The sequence below is a fragment of the Oncorhynchus mykiss genome, chromosome 12, assembly GCF_057628025.1.
Source record: "Oncorhynchus mykiss isolate SJ-2025 chromosome 12, ASM5762802v1, whole genome shotgun sequence".
Lineage (NCBI taxonomy): Eukaryota > Metazoa > Chordata > Actinopteri > Salmoniformes > Salmonidae > Oncorhynchus > Oncorhynchus mykiss.
In genome coordinates, this window is record NC_143033.1 from 73,695,810 (window position 1) to 73,716,091 (window position 20,282).

The 20,282-nt window shown below is 42.5% G+C and overlaps 2 protein-coding genes across 4 annotated transcripts in view; both read right to left on the reverse strand.

The window, feature by feature from the left end:
• Positions 1 to 138: 138 nt before the first annotated feature.
• On the reverse strand, positions 139 to 16,604 carry rab5c (RAB5C, member RAS oncogene family). 2 transcript variants are annotated; one of them, XM_021624833.3, is made up of 6 exons: positions 16,392 to 16,604; positions 6,989 to 7,353; positions 5,311 to 5,462; positions 4,925 to 5,047; positions 4,608 to 4,701; positions 139 to 1,671 (listed from the first exon to the last, which is right to left on the reverse strand). In XM_021624833.3, exons 2-6 carry the CDS (start codon positions 7,152 to 7,154, stop codon positions 1,547 to 1,549), a joined length of 660 nt encoding a protein of 219 aa, XP_021480508.1. In that variant the 5' UTR covers positions 7,155 to 7,353; positions 16,392 to 16,604; the 3' UTR covers positions 139 to 1,546. The 2 variants fall into 2 exon arrangements, with proteins under 2 accessions (XP_021480508.1, XP_036794145.1); XM_036938250.2 differs by having other exon boundaries at positions 6,381 to 7,353; positions 16,392 to 16,531.
• A 780-nt stretch (positions 16,605 to 17,384) lies between these two features.
• The window catches only part of kcnh4a (potassium voltage-gated channel, subfamily H (eag-related), member 4a), a 31,831-nt gene continuing 28,933 nt past the window's right edge, over positions 17,385 to 20,282 (reverse strand). For both annotated transcript variants that reach the window (XM_090193243.1, XM_021624834.3), the window contains exons 15-16: positions 19,851 to 19,927; positions 17,385 to 19,411 (exon numbers count right to left, since the gene is read on the reverse strand). In XM_090193243.1, coding sequence (XP_090049369.1) covers positions 18,317 to 19,411; positions 19,851 to 19,927 — 1,172 coding nt within the window. In that variant the 3' untranslated portion in view covers positions 17,385 to 18,316. The remainder of the gene's footprint in view (positions 19,412 to 19,850; positions 19,928 to 20,282) is intronic.

The following is a 20,282-nucleotide window of genomic DNA, read 5'->3' on the forward strand; positions in this document are numbered from 1 at the left end:
GCTGGAATGACTGGAAACTACTATACGCTCAACATGTTGGTAGAGATACGAATAGCTGTTAGGTGAAATCTAACCGTGAAAAATCTTCTACTCTAATACCCATTGTCATACAACAAATAAGACAGGCAGACAATGAGATACCTTCCCCCTTATTTATTGGTAAAATTACAATTTGTTGTTTTGCTTGGTTTACCCCTGTCCCCCCATCTCACAGCAGTGACAGCTGCAGGTACTGTTGTGCTAGTCATTGATGTCATAACAGACACGGACTGGTTAGAGGAATCCATCCCCGATAGGAAAAGGTTAAAGAACAGAACAGAAAAGCAAAAGAAACTGAAGAGAACATCTGAAACCACAAGAGGTGACAGAACCAGTGCACCCAATACCAGAGACTCTTCAGAAAACAAAAGAATTGTACACAAAAAAATTAAAAAAATACATCTTTACATGACAAAAATAATTGAGGATGACAAAGCATCATGTTGAGATTGGGAAGGTATTGTATTGACAGTAACTACTGATTGGTTACATGTTTGAAGAAAAATCATTATACAAATAATAGCAACATGTTTTCAATACACATCTGTGATTTTGGTCAGGAAAACAACTCTTGCTTCATCCTTTTTATTCCACTTTCGTCATTGTATATGAATGATTCAAAAACATTACATTAATGCTAGAAATGAGTTATTGGTGACAATGATGTTAATGCACATGGTTGGATATCATAGATTAATGATTGGAAAACCTTAGGTGGTCTAGTCTTTGAAATCATACTGTTTAACATGTCAAAAATAAGTCAAAGTAATAATAATAACAATAATAATAACAATGTAATAGTTCAGTTAATCTACACAACTGCTATAGCTGGAAGGAAACAACTGTTCTCCTAACTCCTTTTTTTGGGGTTGAACACTCTCCCTTCTTTTGCCCAAGGGTGACGATCGGGAACAAGGAAAAATGAAATAATGAGAATTGCTACATTCACCCACCACCAAACTAAACAGGGTTAGAAGTGACAAGACATACGTTGAAATACTGTAGCATTATGGTAAAGAAAGATGACGAGAGAGCGAGAGAGAGAAAGGAGAGGGCATAAAGAGCCTGTTCATTATTCCTCCCAGTTGCGTTTGATTTTTTTTTACAGAAATACAGTGAACAAAAAAAAAAGAACAGTGCTCTGTTAAGTGCGATTGGTAAGGATTGATCTTTTTTTTCCTCCCTAAGTGGGGTTGTTTTTTGCCTGGATGATGTCAGATGTCCATTGTTTGGTTGGAGATAATGGGTAGTTATGTCCTCGGTTAAGTTAAAACAGTTGTAGGTCGTCATGTTGGTCATAATTGTGTCATTTGTCTGTTGGTCTGATCATTGGAACTTTGGAGTTGTGTGTTGACAGTTGATTGGCCTGTGAGCTGGTTTGCTTATCAGTTGATCGGTGCATGGTGGTTGGTCAGACCGTCAGTTGGTTTGACCGTGGGATGTGTTTGTCAGCTGGTCTGATCAGTTGGTTGATACTGCAGATTGGTTGGTGTGTCGGTCCAGTTGGTTAGTTCCCACCACAGCACTTGCTACCACCAGCCTGTGGGGCGGCTTCCTGCAGGTCCACTCCTGCCCGACCACCGGCCCGGCCACCGGCTCCACCCGCTGGCTCGTTCTTAGGAAGCTTCTTGGCTACAGAGAAGGACAGAAAGAAACAGTGAGTAGGAAGCCTTTATGGTTTCTACACATTTGATTTGTTCTGGGAAGAAATGTACATTGAGTATACAAAACATTTTGAACACCTGCTCTTTCCATGACAGACCGACCAGGTGAATCCAGGTGAAAGCTATGATCCCTTATTGATGTCAATTGTTAAATCCACTTCAAAATCAGTGTAGATGAAGGAGAGACAGGTTACAGAAGGATTTTTAAGCCTTGAGACAGTTGAGACATTGTGTATGTGTGCCATTCAGAGGTGAATGAGCAAGACAAAAGATTTAAGTTCCTTTGAACAGAGTATGGTAGTAGGTGCCAGGCGCACCGGTTTGTGTAAAGAATTGTAACACTGCGGGGTTTCTCACACAGTAGTTTCCCATGTGTATCAAGAATGGTCCACCACCCAAAAGACATCCAGACAACTTGACACAACTGTGGAAAGCATTGGAGTCAACATGGGCCAGCATCCCTGTGGAACGCTTTCGACAGTCAATGCCCCAATGAATTGAGGCTGTTCTGAGGGCAAAAGGATGGGTGCAACTCAATATTTGGAAGGTGTTTCTAATTAAGCAATAAGGCACTAGGGGGTGTGGTATTTGGCCAATATACCACAAACCCTGAGGTGCCTTGTTGCTATTATAAACTGGTTACCAACTTAATTAGAGTGGTACAAACACAGTTGAAGTCGGAAGTTTACATACACTTATGTTGGAGTCATTAAAACTCATTTTTCAACCACTCCACAAATGTCTTGTTAACAAACTATAGTTTTGGCAAGTCGGTTAGGACATCTACTTTGTGCATGAAGTAATTTGTCCTTCAAATGTTTACAGACAGATTATTTCACTTTTAATTCACTGTATCACAATTCCAGTGGGTCATTAGTTTACATACACTAAGTTGACTGTGCCTTTAAACAGCTTGGAAAATTACAGAAAATGAAGCTTCTGATAGGCTAATTGACATAATTTGAGTCAATTGGAGGTGTACCTGTTGTGTAACTCAGTGCCTCTTTGCTTGACATCATAGGAAAATCAAAAGAAAATCAGCAAAGACTTCAGAAACAAAATTGTAGACCTCCACAAGTCCGGTTCATTCTTGGGAGCAATTTCTAAATGCCTGAAGGTACCATGTTCATCTGTACAAACAATAGTACGCAAGTATTAACACCATGGGACCATGCAGCCATCATACTGCTCAGGAAGAAGATGCGTTCTGTCTCCTAGAGATGAACATACATAGGTGCAAAAAGTAAAAATCAATCCCAGAACAACAGCAAAGGACCTTGTGAAGATGCTGGAGTAGACCGGTACAAAAGTATCTATATCCACAGTAAAATTAGTCCTATATCGACATAACCTGCAAGGCCGCTCAGCAAGGAAGAAGCCATTGCTCCAAAACTGCCACAAAAAAGCCTGACTACGGTTTGCAACTGCACATGGGGACAAAGATAGTACTTTTTGGAGAAATGTCCTCTGGTCTGATGAAACAAAAATATAACTGTTTGGCCATAATGACCATCATCATGTTTGGAGGAAAAAGGGGGAGGCTTGCAAGCCGAAGAACACCATCCCAACCGTGAAACACGGTCATGTTGTGGGGGTGTTTTGCTGCAGTAGGGACTGGTGCACTTCACAAAATAGATGGCATCAGGCCTCCCGGGTGGCGCAGTGGTTAAGGGCGCCAGCTGTGCCATCCCTGGGTTCGCGCCCAGGCTCTGTCGTAACCGGCCGCGACCGGGAGGTCCATGGGGCGACGCACAATTGGCCTAGCGTCGCCCGGGTTAGGGAGGGCTTGGTCGGTAGGGGTGTCCTTGTCTCATCGCGCACCAGCGACTCCTGTGGCGGGCTGGGCGCAGTGCACGCTAGCCAAGGTGGCCAGGTGCACGGTGTTTCCTCCGGCGCATTGGTGCGGGTGGCTTCCGGGTTGGATGCGTGCTGTGTTAAGAAGCAGTGCGGCTTGGTTGGGTTGTGTATCGGAGGACTTTCAACCTTCGTCTCTCCCGAGCCCGTACGGGAGTTGTAGCGATGAGACAAGATAGTAGCTACTACAACAATTGGATACCACGAAATTGGGGAGAAAAAGGGGTAAAATTAAAAAAAAAAAATAGATGGCATCATGAGGGGGGGAATTATGTGGATATATTGAAGCAACATCTCAAGACATCAGTCAGGAAGTTAAAAGCTTGGTCGCAAATGAGTCTTCCAAATGGACAATGACCCCAAGCATACTTCCAAAGTTGTGGCAAAATGGCTTAAGGACAACAAAGTCATATTGGAGTGTTGGAGTGTATTGGAGTGGCCATCACATCACATTGTATTGGAGTGGCCATCACAAAGCCCTGGCCTCAATCCTATAGAACATTTGTACAAAGCCCTGGCCTCAATCCTATAGAACATTTGTGGGCAGAACTGAAAAAGCAGGTGCGAGCAAGGAGGCCTACAAACCTGACTCAGTTACTTACACCAGCTCTGTCAGGAGGAATGGGCCAAAATTCACCCAACTTATTATGCCTTGTGGAAGGCTACCCGAAAAGCTTGACCCAAGTTAAACAATGTAAAGGCAATGCTACCAAATACTAATTGAATGCATGTAAGCTTCTGACCCACTGGGAATGTGATGAAAGAAAAGCTGAAATAAAAATCACTCTACTATTGACATTTCACATTCTTAAAATAAAGTGGTGATCCTAACTGACATGACAGAATTTTTACTAGAATTAAATGTCAGGAATTGTGAAACTGAGTTTAAATGGATTTGGCTAAGGTGTATGTAAACTTCCGACTTCAACTGTATATGTTCTTTCATACCCGTGGTATATGGTCTGATATACCACGGCTGTCAGCCAATCAGCATTCAGGGCTTGAACCACCCAGTTTATAAATGCACATATAATATTGTGGTACACGTACCTATGGCCATAAAGATCTCATTGACGTTCATGGCCGTCTTGGCTGAAGTCTCCATGAAGAGCAAACTGTTGTCATCTGCGTACGCTTGTGCTTCCTACACACACAAAAAAGACATCTTTAGAGCCCCATCAAACACATTGATACAATCAGTAATAACCCAAAGCTTTGAGAGTTCATGAGCATTCTTGAATATCAACAGAAACTATGAAAATGACATTTCTAATACATTCTCCTGTTTAAACAAACTTATCATTGACATGTTCCACTAATAGTCCAGTGGGACTAGCAGCATCTAATTGTTAGGAGTTCCTCAATACCTGGAAGTCCACAGCTCTTTTGTTGGCCAGGTCAGCTTTGTTCCCTGCCAGTGCAATAACGATGTTGGGGCTGGCTTGTCGTTGGAGCTCCTTCACCCAGTTCTTTGCACGTGTGAATGTATCCTGCACAGGAAAAAAACATTCTTAATAACATCATAAAAACATTTGATTTGATGAAATACATGACAAAGGCAGATTGCACAATGGATGTGTGTTTTCCCACACAAGAGCTCTATTACATAGCTACAGAAGAGTCAGTTACGAGAGCAAAGGTCTGTCCTTTGTTGAGGGTTTGAATAATCAACCTCTGCTAAAAAAAAAATCACTGCCGAGTGCTGACAACACTCAGGAACCAGTTCCACACGTGACCAGCAGCTGTCACTCACTGTGTTGGTGATGTCATAGACCACGATGGCAGCCTGCGCTCCTCTGTAGTACATAGGGGCCAGGCTGTGATACCGTTCCTGCCCTGCAGTGTCCCAGATCTCAAACTTAACTGTTGTGTCATCCAAGCAGACGGTCTGTGTGAGGAAGGCAGCTGGATGGGTGTAGAGACAAATCATAGACTTAGTTTCAGGCTCTATTTTTATTTTATTTTGAAGTCTTCAAATGCCCTACACATAGAAAAGAGGTGTACATTTGACTCTGCCTGTGCATTTCCTCACAGTGGAGTAAAACTCAGTATCTGTACAGGACAGGTATTTTGTTTTCTTCCTTAGATCGTGTCATAGGGGTATAGTTGTCCCTATTTGACATGGCTGAGTTAAACTAGCACAAGGCAAACATAATCCCAACAGCCAAGGCCATGAGACAGTTAAGAGGAAACGTGAACAGTGGCTTAATGAGAACTCGAAGCTACAAAGCCAGCACTGAGGAGAATTGGGAGCCTTCCAACGTTAGAGAGGAGGAAGGGACAATTATTAGGTAAATAAACAAGATCGAATCACAGAGCACTAAGCACTGGGTAAAAGGTTACTGTGTAAAGTGGTGAGAGTAAAATATACTAAACAAGACAGTGATGAGAGGACAAAACATGTGGCTGTCTATTGGCTAATCCATGGAACATAAAGACACTGCTAATTCAGCCCGTTGTGTCACACGGCTGAGGGAAATGTACAGCAGCGTTCATAGAGGAAGCCTGCTCCATACTGAAGCTCAGTGACCTTTGACCAGACAGCTGACGACAGGTTTTAAAATGTTTTGAAAATGCTGACTCGTCCTAAGGCTTTGGCTAGTGTAAGCACCAAGCATCCGGTCTCTCCAGCCTCACCCTGCTGTGGCTGCATGATGCAACTCTACTTTTTAACATTTATTTATAGAAAGTGTAATGCATAAATCACAAAGAAAGCAATCTAGCTAGTAAACCACTAAATCATAATGGAAATTACCAACACCCGTGTGTAAATTTATAACACTAGGTGAAGCTGAAAATTAATAGTTACTCATTAGTCATTACCCAATTTTTGCAGTGGAATTCTTTGAATGTTAAAACCATCAAGTATTGGTTTCCAGATCCGTAGATATAGGAGCAGTTCCAGGACAGGAAATCCCATTGTTGACCGACTTCCTTCCTGTTTTAAGAGCCCACAGAGAGAGAGACCCCCTTCTCGCAGCTCCACTCTGGCTAGCATTAAGTCAATACATACCTTATTAGGCAGATGATCAGTTTGAACATTCTCCAGAAGGCTTTCTGTGGCCGGGAGTAAGGACATCCCACTCCTTGTGACATATTTAAAGTGTCAGTCAAAGGCTCGGCTGCTCATGCAAGAGTCAGGTGATCAGCTGCCAAGAAAGATCTGGTTCTGTAGCTCATGTCTACTCCTGACCTGGCCTTGACAACAGCTAGGGTAAGGGCTGCTAGCTAGCAGTAACACATCCCCGGTTACCAAGGCATTCTAAGTGATCTTCCTTCAGTCTACTACACATTCACACTTCCAATCTACTTGACCTTTATAACATGATACTGACTCAACACAAGGACAGCTGTAAAGCAACAAACACTAAGCATGACTAAGACACAGTCAGAAGAATGACAATCCCAATGCCAACGGCGTGCCTACTCACCTCCGATGGTGCTCTCCTGGTACTCATGGAACTGGCCCTTGACGAAGCGCAGCACCAAGCTGGATTTGCCCACCGCTGACTCTCCCAGCAGCACCAGCTTGAACTGGCAGATCTTGTTGCTGGCTGCCGCGCCGTTGGTCCGTGCTGGTCCTCCTCGACCTGCCATGCTGCCGAGCAGAGAGCTTCAACGGGGTAAGAGGCTCTTGGTGGAGAATGAGGCTGCCTTGGGCGGAGGACTGGGGCTCTGAAGCGGAGCAGGGACTGGAGCTGAGACCGGGCCAGGCGAGGGTGGGCTAAGCTGGGTCAGGTGAGTCTAGGCCAGGAAGTGAGGGAGCCGGAGGAAGAGGGGACTTCACCTGTGTGAGCTGGAAGAAAGAACAGACAGTAATAATATCACTTGTAGGCAGCCAGTCTGATATAGGAAAACTTTAGTAAACTAGAGTGCCTTCAGAATGTACCCCTTGAATTATTCCACATTTTGTTGTGTTACAGCCTGAATTCAAAATGGATTAAATAGTTTTGTTCTCAACCACCAGTCAATGGTGTCATACCAAGTTGGCTACTCCCGCAAGTGTCTGGTATAACCCAATCTACTTTCATGGTCCAGTGTAGTGAGTCCTTTGAATCTTAACCTTTGACTGGGCTTATTATTCAGGTTCAAACAAACCTATAAAATGGTCCTGATGTCCATCAGTTACTCATTAAAAACCCCAAATGCCTCAAATCAATGCCTAGCAGACTAATTATTCTGCTCCAGTTGATCAGTGTTGTAAATCAATAATGTTCTGATGAACACCATTGGTCGAGGAACATGTCAGTGCTTCTAAAACACCACCATGGTTTGACAAGAAAACAGTTCAATGTTTAAATGAAGGTTATTTTCTGATAGGCCTACTGGAAACCTACATTGTGGTCTGGATGTCCGTTTGAATGAAGCAAGGGCTGGACAGGGAGATAAGCCCTGCCCTCTTCTCTTTTAATTATATTTACTTTAGACTCAACAGTCAAATACAGCAGTGAAGGAAATGTCATGGGGTCCTGTCTAAAGCAACATTTAGATATGCAGATTGAGCCATGAGTACGACCACAATTAACCGTCAGCATTCACAATCATGACGCTTGAACGCCAAATTAGGGGGGAGAGACAGTCCCCCACGCTCCCAAACCTCTTGTCTAGACACATTAGCCTAAAGCCAAGTTCAACGGTTGTTCACATCCAACCCAATGCAACCTGTGTGTGTGTGTGTGTGTGTGTGTTCTCATAGACCACAGAGCTGAGGACCACAGTGAAAACACAGAACAGGAAATGATAGTCTGAGCTGCTTGCCCCAAGGACTCCTGTTTCTGTGTTTACAGTCCACCTTGGGCCTGCACACATCCGTCTTAACTTAGATAGTCACATGATGATGTGCAGATTGTCATCTTATGGTTGGGCCAGTGTCCAAGTGTTCTTTACATTGACTGAGGAATATGACTACAGTAAGAAACACTTAAACAAATCTTCCATAGAGCTACTTCACAAGGTCAGTCAGCTTCTGCTTGGTGAAAGGGACAGGAAACGGAATTAATATCATAGCAGGAAGTGAACATCGCAGAAGGACAGAGTAGCATGCACATACGCACATACAGTACTGTTGGCCCTTTATACTAAACCATTCACTGTTAGGACAACCAGCCTAGGTTAGCCTACAATGCTAAAATCCATAACTAAGTGTGAAACATCACAATAACGTCACAAAATAGTTATACACGACACAGTGTACAGGCTTCTACTATAGGCCTGTCTTTCAACAGTGAGTGCATTCAAAGATTGAAATAACACACTTGACTAGAGGGGGGGAAGAGTAATGTCGGGGGGGGGGGGGGTCTCGCCATGGGACGTAGAGAAATGTGTACAGTTTTCTGCAATTCTACAGTGATAATAAATTGCAGTTCTAAAGCTAATTCTCTACAGTTCTACACATTTTGCCAAGGCTTATGCTGTGTTCTTCCACCATCAGTGACTCAAACAGAACTAAATCAATGAGGCTCCCATGGCTTATTTTGTTTATTTTTACCCCAAAATAGTTTCTCATTATTTTTTTTGTATTTATTTTAATTTATTGTTTACAGGTTTCCATTTTGCTGTATTATTATTATTGAAAAATAATAAAAATCTGATGTTTTATTTCCACAACAATGCTTAAAGACATCTACATTTTTGGGTGTAGTTACCCTTTAATTCAAGTGTGCACCAGCAAGAGACCGCTGTTTGGTTAGCAACGTTTCTGTAGTGCTCATGTGATTGGCCATTTGTTTTGCATACTCTGCACTGGATTGATGCAAATAATCATGAAATCATTCTCCCAGGTAGGCATAGGCAACTTTGTAGTTAACATTTCATTGGCAATGGTTTTGGGAAGCCATCTCTACCAGAAGACTTAACATTAGCATCTTCGCTACACAGAGTGTAGACATATGCGCGCACCACACACACAGTTTCAGAAAGTTGCAGGAAAATGCGAATCACTGATTTTATTTTACCTTTATTTTACTAGGTATGTCAGTTAAGAACAAATTCTTATTTTCAATGACGGCCTGTTCAAGGGCAGAACGACATATTTTGTACCTTGTCAGCTCGGGGATTTGAACTTGCAACCTAACCACTAGGCTACCCTGCCCCCCCTGTCTTATGATTAACTTGGGCAAATGAATACATTTTCTAATAAGTTCAATACATTTGAATATTGTTGAATTATGTTTTGTCTGAATTTTGTGATTCTGTCCACAACATGGATTTTATAGAGTCCTGGTTAAGGAGCGAGAGAGAGGTAGGCCAGCCAGAGTAGGGTTGCTGTTGACGCTCAGTCCTTCCCAGGCCAGGCAAGGACCTAATCTTCTGCATAGGACAGAAGATCACAGTGTGTTGGTACCACACACTGGCCTGAGAGGGTCAACCCAGCACAGAGCAGACAGTACAGCAAGGTAGCACACCAAAGGCCTAGACTACTGCCACATACACACCTATGTGCTGATATGAAGACGCTGAGGTACAAACAAGACAGGAAGTTGTAAGAAAGCTAATAGACCAAGTCTGTGGAACTAAGCTCAATGTCTTTGTGTTTCTGAGAAGAACGTAGAATCATCCTAGTATCTCTAATTAAGCTAGCCTAAACAGGTCACTTTTTACACAACGCGTTTACCCTTACCAGTATGTCTAAGACAAAACAACAGGTGTGACTGCTCTCCAACCTTGATAGTCTACTACACACACACTATGGAAATGAAGAGGTCCTGGGGCAGTGAGGCATGCTGACATGCTTCCATAGCCAAGGACAGGGAGAAGAGGGGAGGGAGAGGCCGGGATGAGGGCTTCAGAAACCAAAAACAGGATAAGGGAGTGAGAACATTTAACCAAGGCTAGTCATACGAGCCCATATTTTATATTAGTGTCAGTAACACTGATAACACTCTAAATAATATAAAACACAGAGGACAAACATAACTGAAAATCTGATCTGCATCAAAAAGTCCTGTGTTCAATCCACCATTATAAACCAAAAACAGTTTAGGACATGGTTATTGAACAGTATAGTGAACAGGGCGGCACACAATTGGACCAGCGTCGCCCGGGTTTGGCCGCCATCTTAAATAAGAATTTGTTCTTAAGTGACTTGCCTAGTTAAATAAAGGTAAAATAAAAGAACAAAATCCTTGGTAATATGATTGACTGATTGCTAGAGGGCCTGTAGTGGCTGGCCCAACACTCACTCCTGTTCTGAGAGTCACTCAGAGCAGCATCATGCATCTAAGCAGCCCTCTGCTGGCATCTTTAATGGACTCTGGAGACCTCCACACACTGAAGTGGGTCAGAGAGATGGAGGGGAGAGAGGCTGGGTCAAAGAGAGATGGTCAAATGTTCATACAGCCTCCCGTGGGCTTTGCTGCCAGCTTGAAATCCAAGCACTTAGTAAAAACACAGCCACTGAGAACTGGAGGCACCACCCACAATTAACTACATACAGATATTGCATGCATTGCCCTCATGATCCAATCAACAGCTTCTCACTCACATGCATGAGGTAGACTTTAATGCTATTCAAGACAATGCATGCACAAATATATCAAATGAAGAAGCCACGTTCATGATGGACATGCTGACCAAACCGACTCCGCGTGTGTATGTTGGTGTTCCCTATCCCCACCAGACGCGTTCATGCAGGTTAAAATACCAAAACCAACTATATTAATTTGGGATCAGGTCAAAACACACATGAAACATTAAATTGACATTTAGCTAGCTAGCTTGCTGTTGCTGGATAATTGGTCCTGGAGATAAACATTGGGTTGTTATTTTACCTGAAATACATCTGGTCTTTTTTTTATTTTTTTTTAAAGCTGAATCTTTGACCCACAGTTAAATTATTTGATTAATATCTCCTTGTTCAGAGTCTTTTTCTTCTTCTGTGGATTTTACATGGCGATTGGCAACCAACTTTAAGGTGCATTACCGCCACCAACTGGACTGGAATGTGGACCGTGTTCATCTTTCAAATCACCCACGTTGGTAAATGCTCGTAAAAACCAAATGGGTAGATGGGAGAGGCGGGACTTGCAGCGCACCTAGCGTCTAAAATATAACCAAGCTCTATTAGAGCCTGGCTACGCAGACACACGTTTACACACGCAAGCACTTTGGATTAAACAATTAAATAATAAATGTTCACATTCATGTCATTCAACGTGGTCAGTTTTTTCAGCATGTTAGTAAGTCTGAAAAAGAGTGTGGGGGAGGGGGAATTCTAAGTAGCTGTTCAGTTTCTATTTAACATGACCAGTGACATCAGTTACCATCACAGTGTGGGTTTCCTCTTATACTTGACATCCCAAACATTACACACACACACACAAGATGAATGGTCCACCCACCTGGCCTTAAGTTGGCTAACATTAAGTACCCACTCTCATATTTAGCCATGAACCCCATCCGCTATGCACAACACTACTCTTAACTAGGGACGGGACCCGACCAGTATCGCAATACTCTTTAGTATCGTGGCAAGGAATCAAAAACACAAAGTGGATTTAACTTTAGGAAAACAGCCATAATGTTGGAAACAAACATCATTATGTTGTCATCCAGAGTGATACATTATTTATTTTTCCAAGCTATAGCACATGTTTTATACACAGGAGGTTTTTAAAAGGACCAAAGAGTTAGATCTGCTTCGTGGTTTCATTTTTGACATGGAAAACATATTCTGGTATTGTCCCGGCCCTACTCTTAACCTCAGAGCCAACCCCATTATTGACCACAACTAGCCTAAAGGTATGCTTCAATCACAGTCCCACTGTGCTCTGCTGTCAGGTACAACTTAGCCTGGATGCCAGTCAGTTTCTGCTCTCTTGTCAACTCGTTATGGAATTGTCATACCAAACATTGCTGAAAGGCTTGATAATGACATTGGAGTAGGCAAAAGCACAAACAGATCTGGAATCAGGCTAGGTAAAACTCTTAGGCCAGTGCTGTTCATGGTAATCAGAAGGGGGTGGAATGGGACTGATCAGAAAGAGTACCCGGTGTTACTCGACTGCGAGTACCCGGTGTTACTCGACTGCGAGTACCCGGTGTTACTCGACTGCGAGTACCCGGTGTTACTCGACTGGGTAGAATGAAGTTAGTTGTGCTATGAGAATGCACAGAATTCCCCTAAACAACTGAACAATAAACACCCCAATAGGCCTTTGAGCTGTGTGTTCCCAAAGGACAATTCAGTCTCCCACTCCTAGACTCCAGTTGAACCATCAACTAGCCCATTTCCTGGCACAGCCATTATCTACAGATGTGTAAGCGTGTGACTGTGTCAACGTGCATTCGTCATCAATGCCATGGAATTAGTGGTGCAACAAGCTGTCATGCAAACAGACTTAATTTAACCAGTTACCTAGGAATACGTGGTGACATGACAACAGGTTCTCTGAACTCAAAGGTGGAGGGACCAGAGGAATTAGATGTAACGGGGAGGGTGGAGCTAGCAGCAGCCATACCACCCCGCCTGGCCTGCATCCAGCTGTTAGCTTGGCTTTCATCTGAAGTTTAAAAGGGTTGGGCCTGGATGGGAAACCGTCAGGGAGGATAAACCCAGAGAGGGAAGAGAAAGCGAGACACCCCAATCGAGTAGCACAGTGGACTATTTCAATAATGTATGCAAGAGAAACTAAGCCTAATGACTAAGGGATGGGTCAATAGGAAGAGGAAAGGTGACTAAAGCTGCGTATAGACAGGCAGTCCAAATTCTGATATTTTTTTTTTCAGTCGTTAGTCTTTTGACCAATCAGATCAGCTCTAAAAAAGATCTGATTTGAAAAGATCTGATGTGATTGGTCAAAAGACCAACGAGTGAAAAAAATAACAGAATTGGGCTGCCTGTCTAAACACAGCCTAAATATCTGGGAATGCAAACAGGATACACATCACTAGCAAATGATTGGGGCAGGCAAGGAGGACATAATTCCCTTCTCTTTCTGGCTCCCTCTGTGAGAAACATGACAGCCAAGCAAAAGCCTGTGTAATACAATTCTACTCCATGCCAATAATTTTGGCCTCTCACATTAAAGGGAAATGTATCCAACAAGTGGTGGAAAAAGACAACAGTTTCAGAGTTAATTGAAAATAAAGCCATTGTTGAGTAAGCCTAGATACTTTTTTCAGGAATTTTCTCTTGTGGTCGATATGGTCCATCTACTAGAAACTCGTGGACAATATGATACAGATATTTAAAAAATAATAAATGAAAATAATGAAAACTAATATTTATAATTAAAGTATAAATTACCAAACTTACAAGGTAATCTATGACCAAATATTAAGGTGACTGTTTTAAATTACCGGTAGCTTTGTAACCCTAAGTGAGATAAAAAAAAAAAACATCTGTTTTTGCATAGGCCTACTAGACTAAACCCCAACCCCCAATTCGAGCATGGGGCTAGTATGAGAAATAAGAACCCCAGACAGAGCCTCGGCTGCAGAAATAAAGGGTCGGGGTGGGGTTAGTGGGTGTCTCAAATCAGGCTGCGAGGAAGCACACACAATTATTAATGGCTCAAACTTAATGAAATAATTTCCCATTTGTTTAGGCCTAAATTGTGGTTTAATCAATAGGGGGCATACATTGATCTTGTAAGTCTCAAACAAGTCTGGTAGCAAACTGACCAGTAACCCAGTCTGCACATAGAACTCTCCAGCTTGGGTAACAGAAAAAAAACATCACACCTACAGGATATCTTCAGTCTTTTGAGGAGTCATCAGAATGACCCTTTGTAAATGGGCATGCTTCTCCTCCTACACACCCGATTCATTCATTCCTCCATCGACTCCAATGCATTACAACCTTTCTGACCACACTAACGCATACTAATTAGGCTTACTTTGGAAGGAACATGGAAAAGTGTTGTTTTACTAGCCATTCTGTCAGGAATATTTGGAAATATCATAGAAACTGTCTTAACTAGGCTTACAACACCAAATCAAACAAACATTTTATGCCACCTAGTAATATTGCCTTTTATATAATATTTGCCTGTGTCAAAATGTGTCACCACTCTCAAAGGACAAGGTCCACACCATAACATGGCAGCAACTTGGGAAAATTATTAAAAATCCCTTCTCTAGTCCTGTTATTGAGCCATAACACACCAACGAGTTTCCAATGAGGATTTACCCTGGTGTTTACCCAAAAGACTCAAGCCCAGTCCACTTTTCAGCTGGCACTTACATAACAATGTCTAAAATGTGAACTTCAACAGCTTCTCACAAATTATCTGTCTTGAATGATGCAGAGGTTGACTATGCTTGCCCAAAGTCTTAGTGTCTCACTCCTGATAGAAACTCAATTACACTAGAGCTTACATTTAAAAATAAAACAAATTTAAAAAATCAGCAATTCAGTCTCCTTTTCACCCCATTTAACAAATGATTTACGTAACAAAAGGCACATCTCAAGATGAGTGGGTTATTTGAATCAGCTGTATAGTGCAAAGGCAAAAACCAAAACGTGCACCCAGGGTTTGGGAAACTCTGCTCTAAGGTATGCAATGACTGACATGACAAGAGGAAAACAGACGATGCACTACCCAATGTCATAATTGCACATTCTACTATTACAACTTTTAAAAAAAGTTGAAAGCCGAACTGAGTTAGGTGGGTCTCCCATGCCCACCCTCCTGCCGACCCCACAGTTTGTGAACAACTGCCATAGATGACCTGCAGTAAAGGTGAAGGAGTGAACAAGGGTACAGGACTGATGAGACGCAGTAAGTTAGGAGGGACACCACATTCCACCATAGACCAGAGAAAAGGAAGCATGCAATTCATACAAAAGAACATGACACAGACAGACTTCCACGATGAGGGCTACATCAGATAACTGACCTACCTGTACCACCATTGACATCAAGTACAGACAAAAAATGTAACTCAGAAAATGATGGCATTCAAAATGATGAGCCTAATTAGATACAGCCATGCACTTTGAACTCCAATTATCCAAAATATGTTTTGAGACCTAACTAAGTAAACGATAACCAGTGGCAAGATAACAATTAACGTAAAAGAGCAGGTGACGTGGGTTACTGCAAGATGGAATGATTCGTGATCATTACCAGGCAGAAACCATAAATAGCTATTAAGTTGGTGGGTTTCAAACTTCCTCATACTATCGTCATCATCACTGATACCAAGAGCCTGCTGACACCAATGGCAATGAGCTAAGATACTCTGCTGAAAGCTAGAAATCAACATATGAAAGGTTTATCAAATTGATTGGACCAAAAATAAAATCTACTAGCTATATAGTTAGTTAGCTGTCAGTTAAAGGCTAACTAGCTATGAAATACAAATCTAACACATGACATTTCTGTAATTTAGCTAGCTAGCCCACAAAGTTACAGTAACTAGCTAGCTTTTAAAAGCCAAACAATTTTATAAAATTGTTATATAATGTCAATAAGAGCTATAGTTGAGTAGCTAGTTAGCTGAGTAGACGACAAAAATATGTCTACTGTAAATTAACGTTACTGCCAGTAAAAATCACATTGAACGACACTGACGAAAGCCTAGCTTATGCTAACTAACTTGGCTATGTTTATGATGACATCGCACAGAAAAGACGGGGTAAATCAAACATCTAAAAGATAAATAACTATTTGGTCAACTTATGAACAAAGCTTTTTATTATTTGCTAACTAGTTACCGCATTAGCTATCTGCACAAGGAATTAGTCCCATTTAACATATCAATCTGACAGTCGTTAGCTAGCGACGTATCTCTGGCTAGGTAGCTAGCTAACGTTAGTTTACTGTCTGGTTGCTTGAGCAAAATTTGACAGTGGAAATCTGAACCAAAATAGTATAGTTAACAGCTTACCGTTAGAGGCAAAGGTCAGACATGCGTTCCCTTTTCTTCGTATACACTCACTTTGCACAATTTCGACTGACGACTTTTCTCTCTATCACAGCTCACTACGACTGCTCAACACATAGGCCCCGGCCTTCACTTCTGCTTGGTGCCTTTTTTTTTTCCGGGATCCTCCCACTTCCTGAAGGTGTGGCTTCCCTCTGAACCTGGGAACTGTAGTTTACTAAATTAATTAACACAAATCTGGTCAGGGATGATTATTTAGGAGTAGTCTCCGTAAACAGCCTTGTTGGCTCCCACATTGTATCAATGCTACTGATTTTGCCTAGGATCGGATTTACGAGACTAATTTATGAGTGGCAAGCAGTGGCAGTTGCCACTATCCCCAGCGCAAGATAAAACCGCATATATATTTTTAAATATGTAAAAAAAAACATCAAACTAGCGTTTACATAGGCAGCCCAGTTCTGATATTTTTTTACACTCATTAGTATTTTAACCAATCACATCAGATCTTTTAACATCAGATCTTTTTCAGAGCTGATCTTTTTGGTCAAAAGAAACACCCCTGGCACCAGATAGACAACCAACAACTCAGATTCGGCCCATCGTTTTTCAAATGTATTTAATAAAATCTTTACAGAAGTTTGCTTTAAATGTATCACCATCTGGTGGCGCTAAAGACCATGATATTTGCCATCATCTCTGACATCATTTCAGATCTAAATTTCGTTCATCAATGTACACTCACTGACCCGAACGTTCATGTTGTGGGCATCAAATAGAGAAGCCCCAGTATTTTAGGGTGGGTTTATCTAAAGGCATAGGTCTATCTAAAGAGATATTGTTGGATGTTGAGTGATTGACTAACAATATTTATGTAATTGTGTACCACTACTGTGACCTGCTCAGTTTAACGTTTCAAGTTATTTCATTTTTCACTTCAGATGTAATTGTATTTCTCTGAGTCCCTGTTAAAAAAATATATATGTTAATATTCTGTTTGCATCTAAATAGTTTTATTTTACAACTAATATCAGTTACAAACAAACAAAATGATATACAACTCTTTCAGTCTGCACACGTTGTTCAAATCATTCTGTAATTTGTACGCTTCTGAAACTGTTGTGCTTGTACAGTCGGCTATACATTGCACGTCTTATTTCAGTCTCTGTTACCAAATAAACAGTCAAATATACAGCATAGAAAATGTTCAAGACACAAGAGCAAAAAGAGATGCAAGAGCTATGAATAGCCATATTGCAGAAGAGGGAAAAACAAAAATAACCATAGGTCCTCTTTGACCAGCAATCCTCTGGCAGGCTAGCCAAGAGACAATTTCTTAAAATAATGAGCACAAACATTGGTCACATGCTGTAATGTCCAGACCGCTTGTAGAATGAGCTCCACAGTGTGTTCACAAGCAATGGCATCACATAAAACCACATGTCAAAATAATGCTCATTAGGTGATGATACTTTCTATGTAAACACAATATAATGAAGGAAAGGGGTGAGGTTTGCTGTTTCCATGGCTGTCAGGTCTCAATGTGATATGTCTAGAGATACCCTCCGGTTAGTAATACCTAACTTTCAGTTCACAAGAAATGCGTAATAAAACACAAAGATTAATATTTTTGTAAACTGAGTCAGCTTGTCTTCTTAATCTCTGGTCCATATCAATGATGTATTTACAGTCAAATTAAATAAACAGTACATCAAGTAGTAGTACAATCAGTGTCGATATTATGTAGTGTGATTGCTGTGTGGTGTACGTTTTAGACTGTAAAGCAATCATTAATTTCTCAGATGTAAACTCATGTAGCATAAGAGATGCAACCAAAACGGGAGAGTTGAGTTGATGGGCTCAGCGTTACTTTGCAGCAGTAATGTTCCAGTTTATTTATCTGGTCTCTGTGGGTCTCCAGACAGCTGCTAATGTGTCACCTCCAAGCCCCAGAGAGGCTTGACTTCCAGGACCTGCTGTGTGCTGATGTTGGTCTCCTGGGTCTGGGACTCTGCCTGCTCAGCATCACTTTGCATCCTCTTAGGACTCTCCCTGCCCCGTGGATACTCAATGTTAGGCCCTCCACAGTCTGGCCCTTGCCCTGCTGGCTGCCCCACCAGAGGTAGGGATGAGTCCAGTGTGTGGACAGGGCTGGAGCCCACCAGGTCATTCTTCCTGGCTCTGTTGAGAGAACCCTGCCCCTGGGGGGTGGTCTGGTTGTGCGTCTGATTGTATGTTGGGCTGACAGACGTGTAGCCCCCTGACTGAGAGCTGAAGGTGGTGTGGAGCTGTGGTTGGCCGGTAGGGGTCAGTGAGACGTGGATAGACATTGGGGAGATGGACGGTGAATGGCTGCGGTCAGAGTTGACCTGGACACTCAGGGAGGGGTGGGACTGGCTGAGGCTGCCTGGGGAACATAGGGGACGAAAGGTACTGATGGTGGGGATGGAGGCTTTGAACTCAACTTGACCAGGGCCCGCACCTGGGAGTACTGGGAAGGCAGAGCTGAGATTCAGAAGAGATGGCACAGTCCGGCATTGGGAGTGGCCCATGTAGGGAGAGTTGGGTGTAGTTCTGGAGGTCGGGAAAGGCCTATACTGGGCTTCAAGTCCCTGACCAGTGGTTCTGCCTCTGTCCGAGCAGCACAGGTGTAAACAGGATGACCTGGGATTGGACGTCTGGTGAAGGTGCTCAACCTCCACCTTCTGACCCATGGCGGGACCTCTGCCCTGGGGGGGCACCCCACTGTAGGCCCACATATTCCTGGCGGGGTGGCTGAGGGGGTCATGTTGTAGGTGAGATGGGTGAGGTCCAGCAGGCATACTGAAAGGCACCCGTGTCTGCCAGTCATTGGCAGCAGTCATGTCGCTGCTGAGGTTGGGGTTAGGGGCCATCTGCAGGCCGTAAGGATAGGTGGAGATGGCAGAGGGGTAATGAAACATGGTCACATGGCCCTGCAGGAAACACATCATCTCATGGAGCTCCTTGGTCAGGTTGGACACCTCCTGGTTAAGAGTATTCATCTGGAAAATAGATGGCATGCAGAATAATGAAAGCTATAATCTGTTGCTTGGTTGAATAGTAATTATTCCAAGGCTGTCTCTTTCTAGGTCAGAAATGGTAGAAACCAAAAACAAGCACAGTCATAAATTATCAGTCGGTGTTACGTGAGCTTTCAAATCTGGACCATCTCCAATTTAACAATCCTACATTTTATTTGAGGAAAAATGTCTTTAAATGTTCTCTTGCCTACATAGCCTGAGTGGTGTATGTAGTGCTGAAAGTGTGTCAGAGATGACCTGTTTTTCGACACTCTTTAGGGTACAGCGAAAGTAGAGTAAGGAAAATGAAGTGGGAGAACAAAAAAGTTTGCGTCTCTTGAGCTCTTTCTACCTAGATTGATACATCATTATGTTGGTTTATGTGTCCATTTATTCCGTCAATGTGATCGTATGTTCATACCTCTTTGCTTAGCTGGCTGATGTTCTGTCTCACCTCCTCTGTTTCCAGAAGTAAGTTGGCGCTCACCTGGAATGGGTCTATAAGGGGGATGGGATGGGAAAGGATGGATGAGATCAGTGCTTTCACACCGCACTCCAACATAAAGCACTTTGCTCAGACCATTTCATTTGTATGAAAAGCCTACTTGTACTGCTTTGGATCATTCTAAAAAAGCAATTTTCTGACCAATCAATTCAGTATCCTTGCCTAAAACACGTTTCTATTTACTGTTAGAAAACCACTGTTAAACCTATATGCATGTATTTTGGAGCTGTAGAGAGATTGCCAGATTCTGGCAATCTATACATACTGCTGCACAGAAAATACTAGAGGTACAGTTTGATATGACCCCGTGTATCTATCTTCTTAATGCCCAGCAGGACTTTGTTCTTG

What these genes read in the sequence shown, in the direction of transcription:
- rab5c (XM_036938250.2), bottom strand. Translation starts at nt 6,636, where the DNA reads ATGTCCTTACTCCCGGCCACAGAAAGCCTTCTGGAGAATGTTCAAACT. An exon ending in AAAGAGCTGTGGACTTCCAG is followed by an intron (nt 4,702 to 4,924) that starts GTATTGAGGAAC and finishes TTGTGTGTGTAG; the next exon opens with GAAGCACAAGCGTACGCAGA. An exon ending in TGAGATCTTTATGGCCATAG is followed by an intron (nt 1,672 to 4,607) that starts GTACGTGTACCA and finishes CCTTCTCTGTAG; the next exon opens with CCAAGAAGCTTCCTAAGAAC.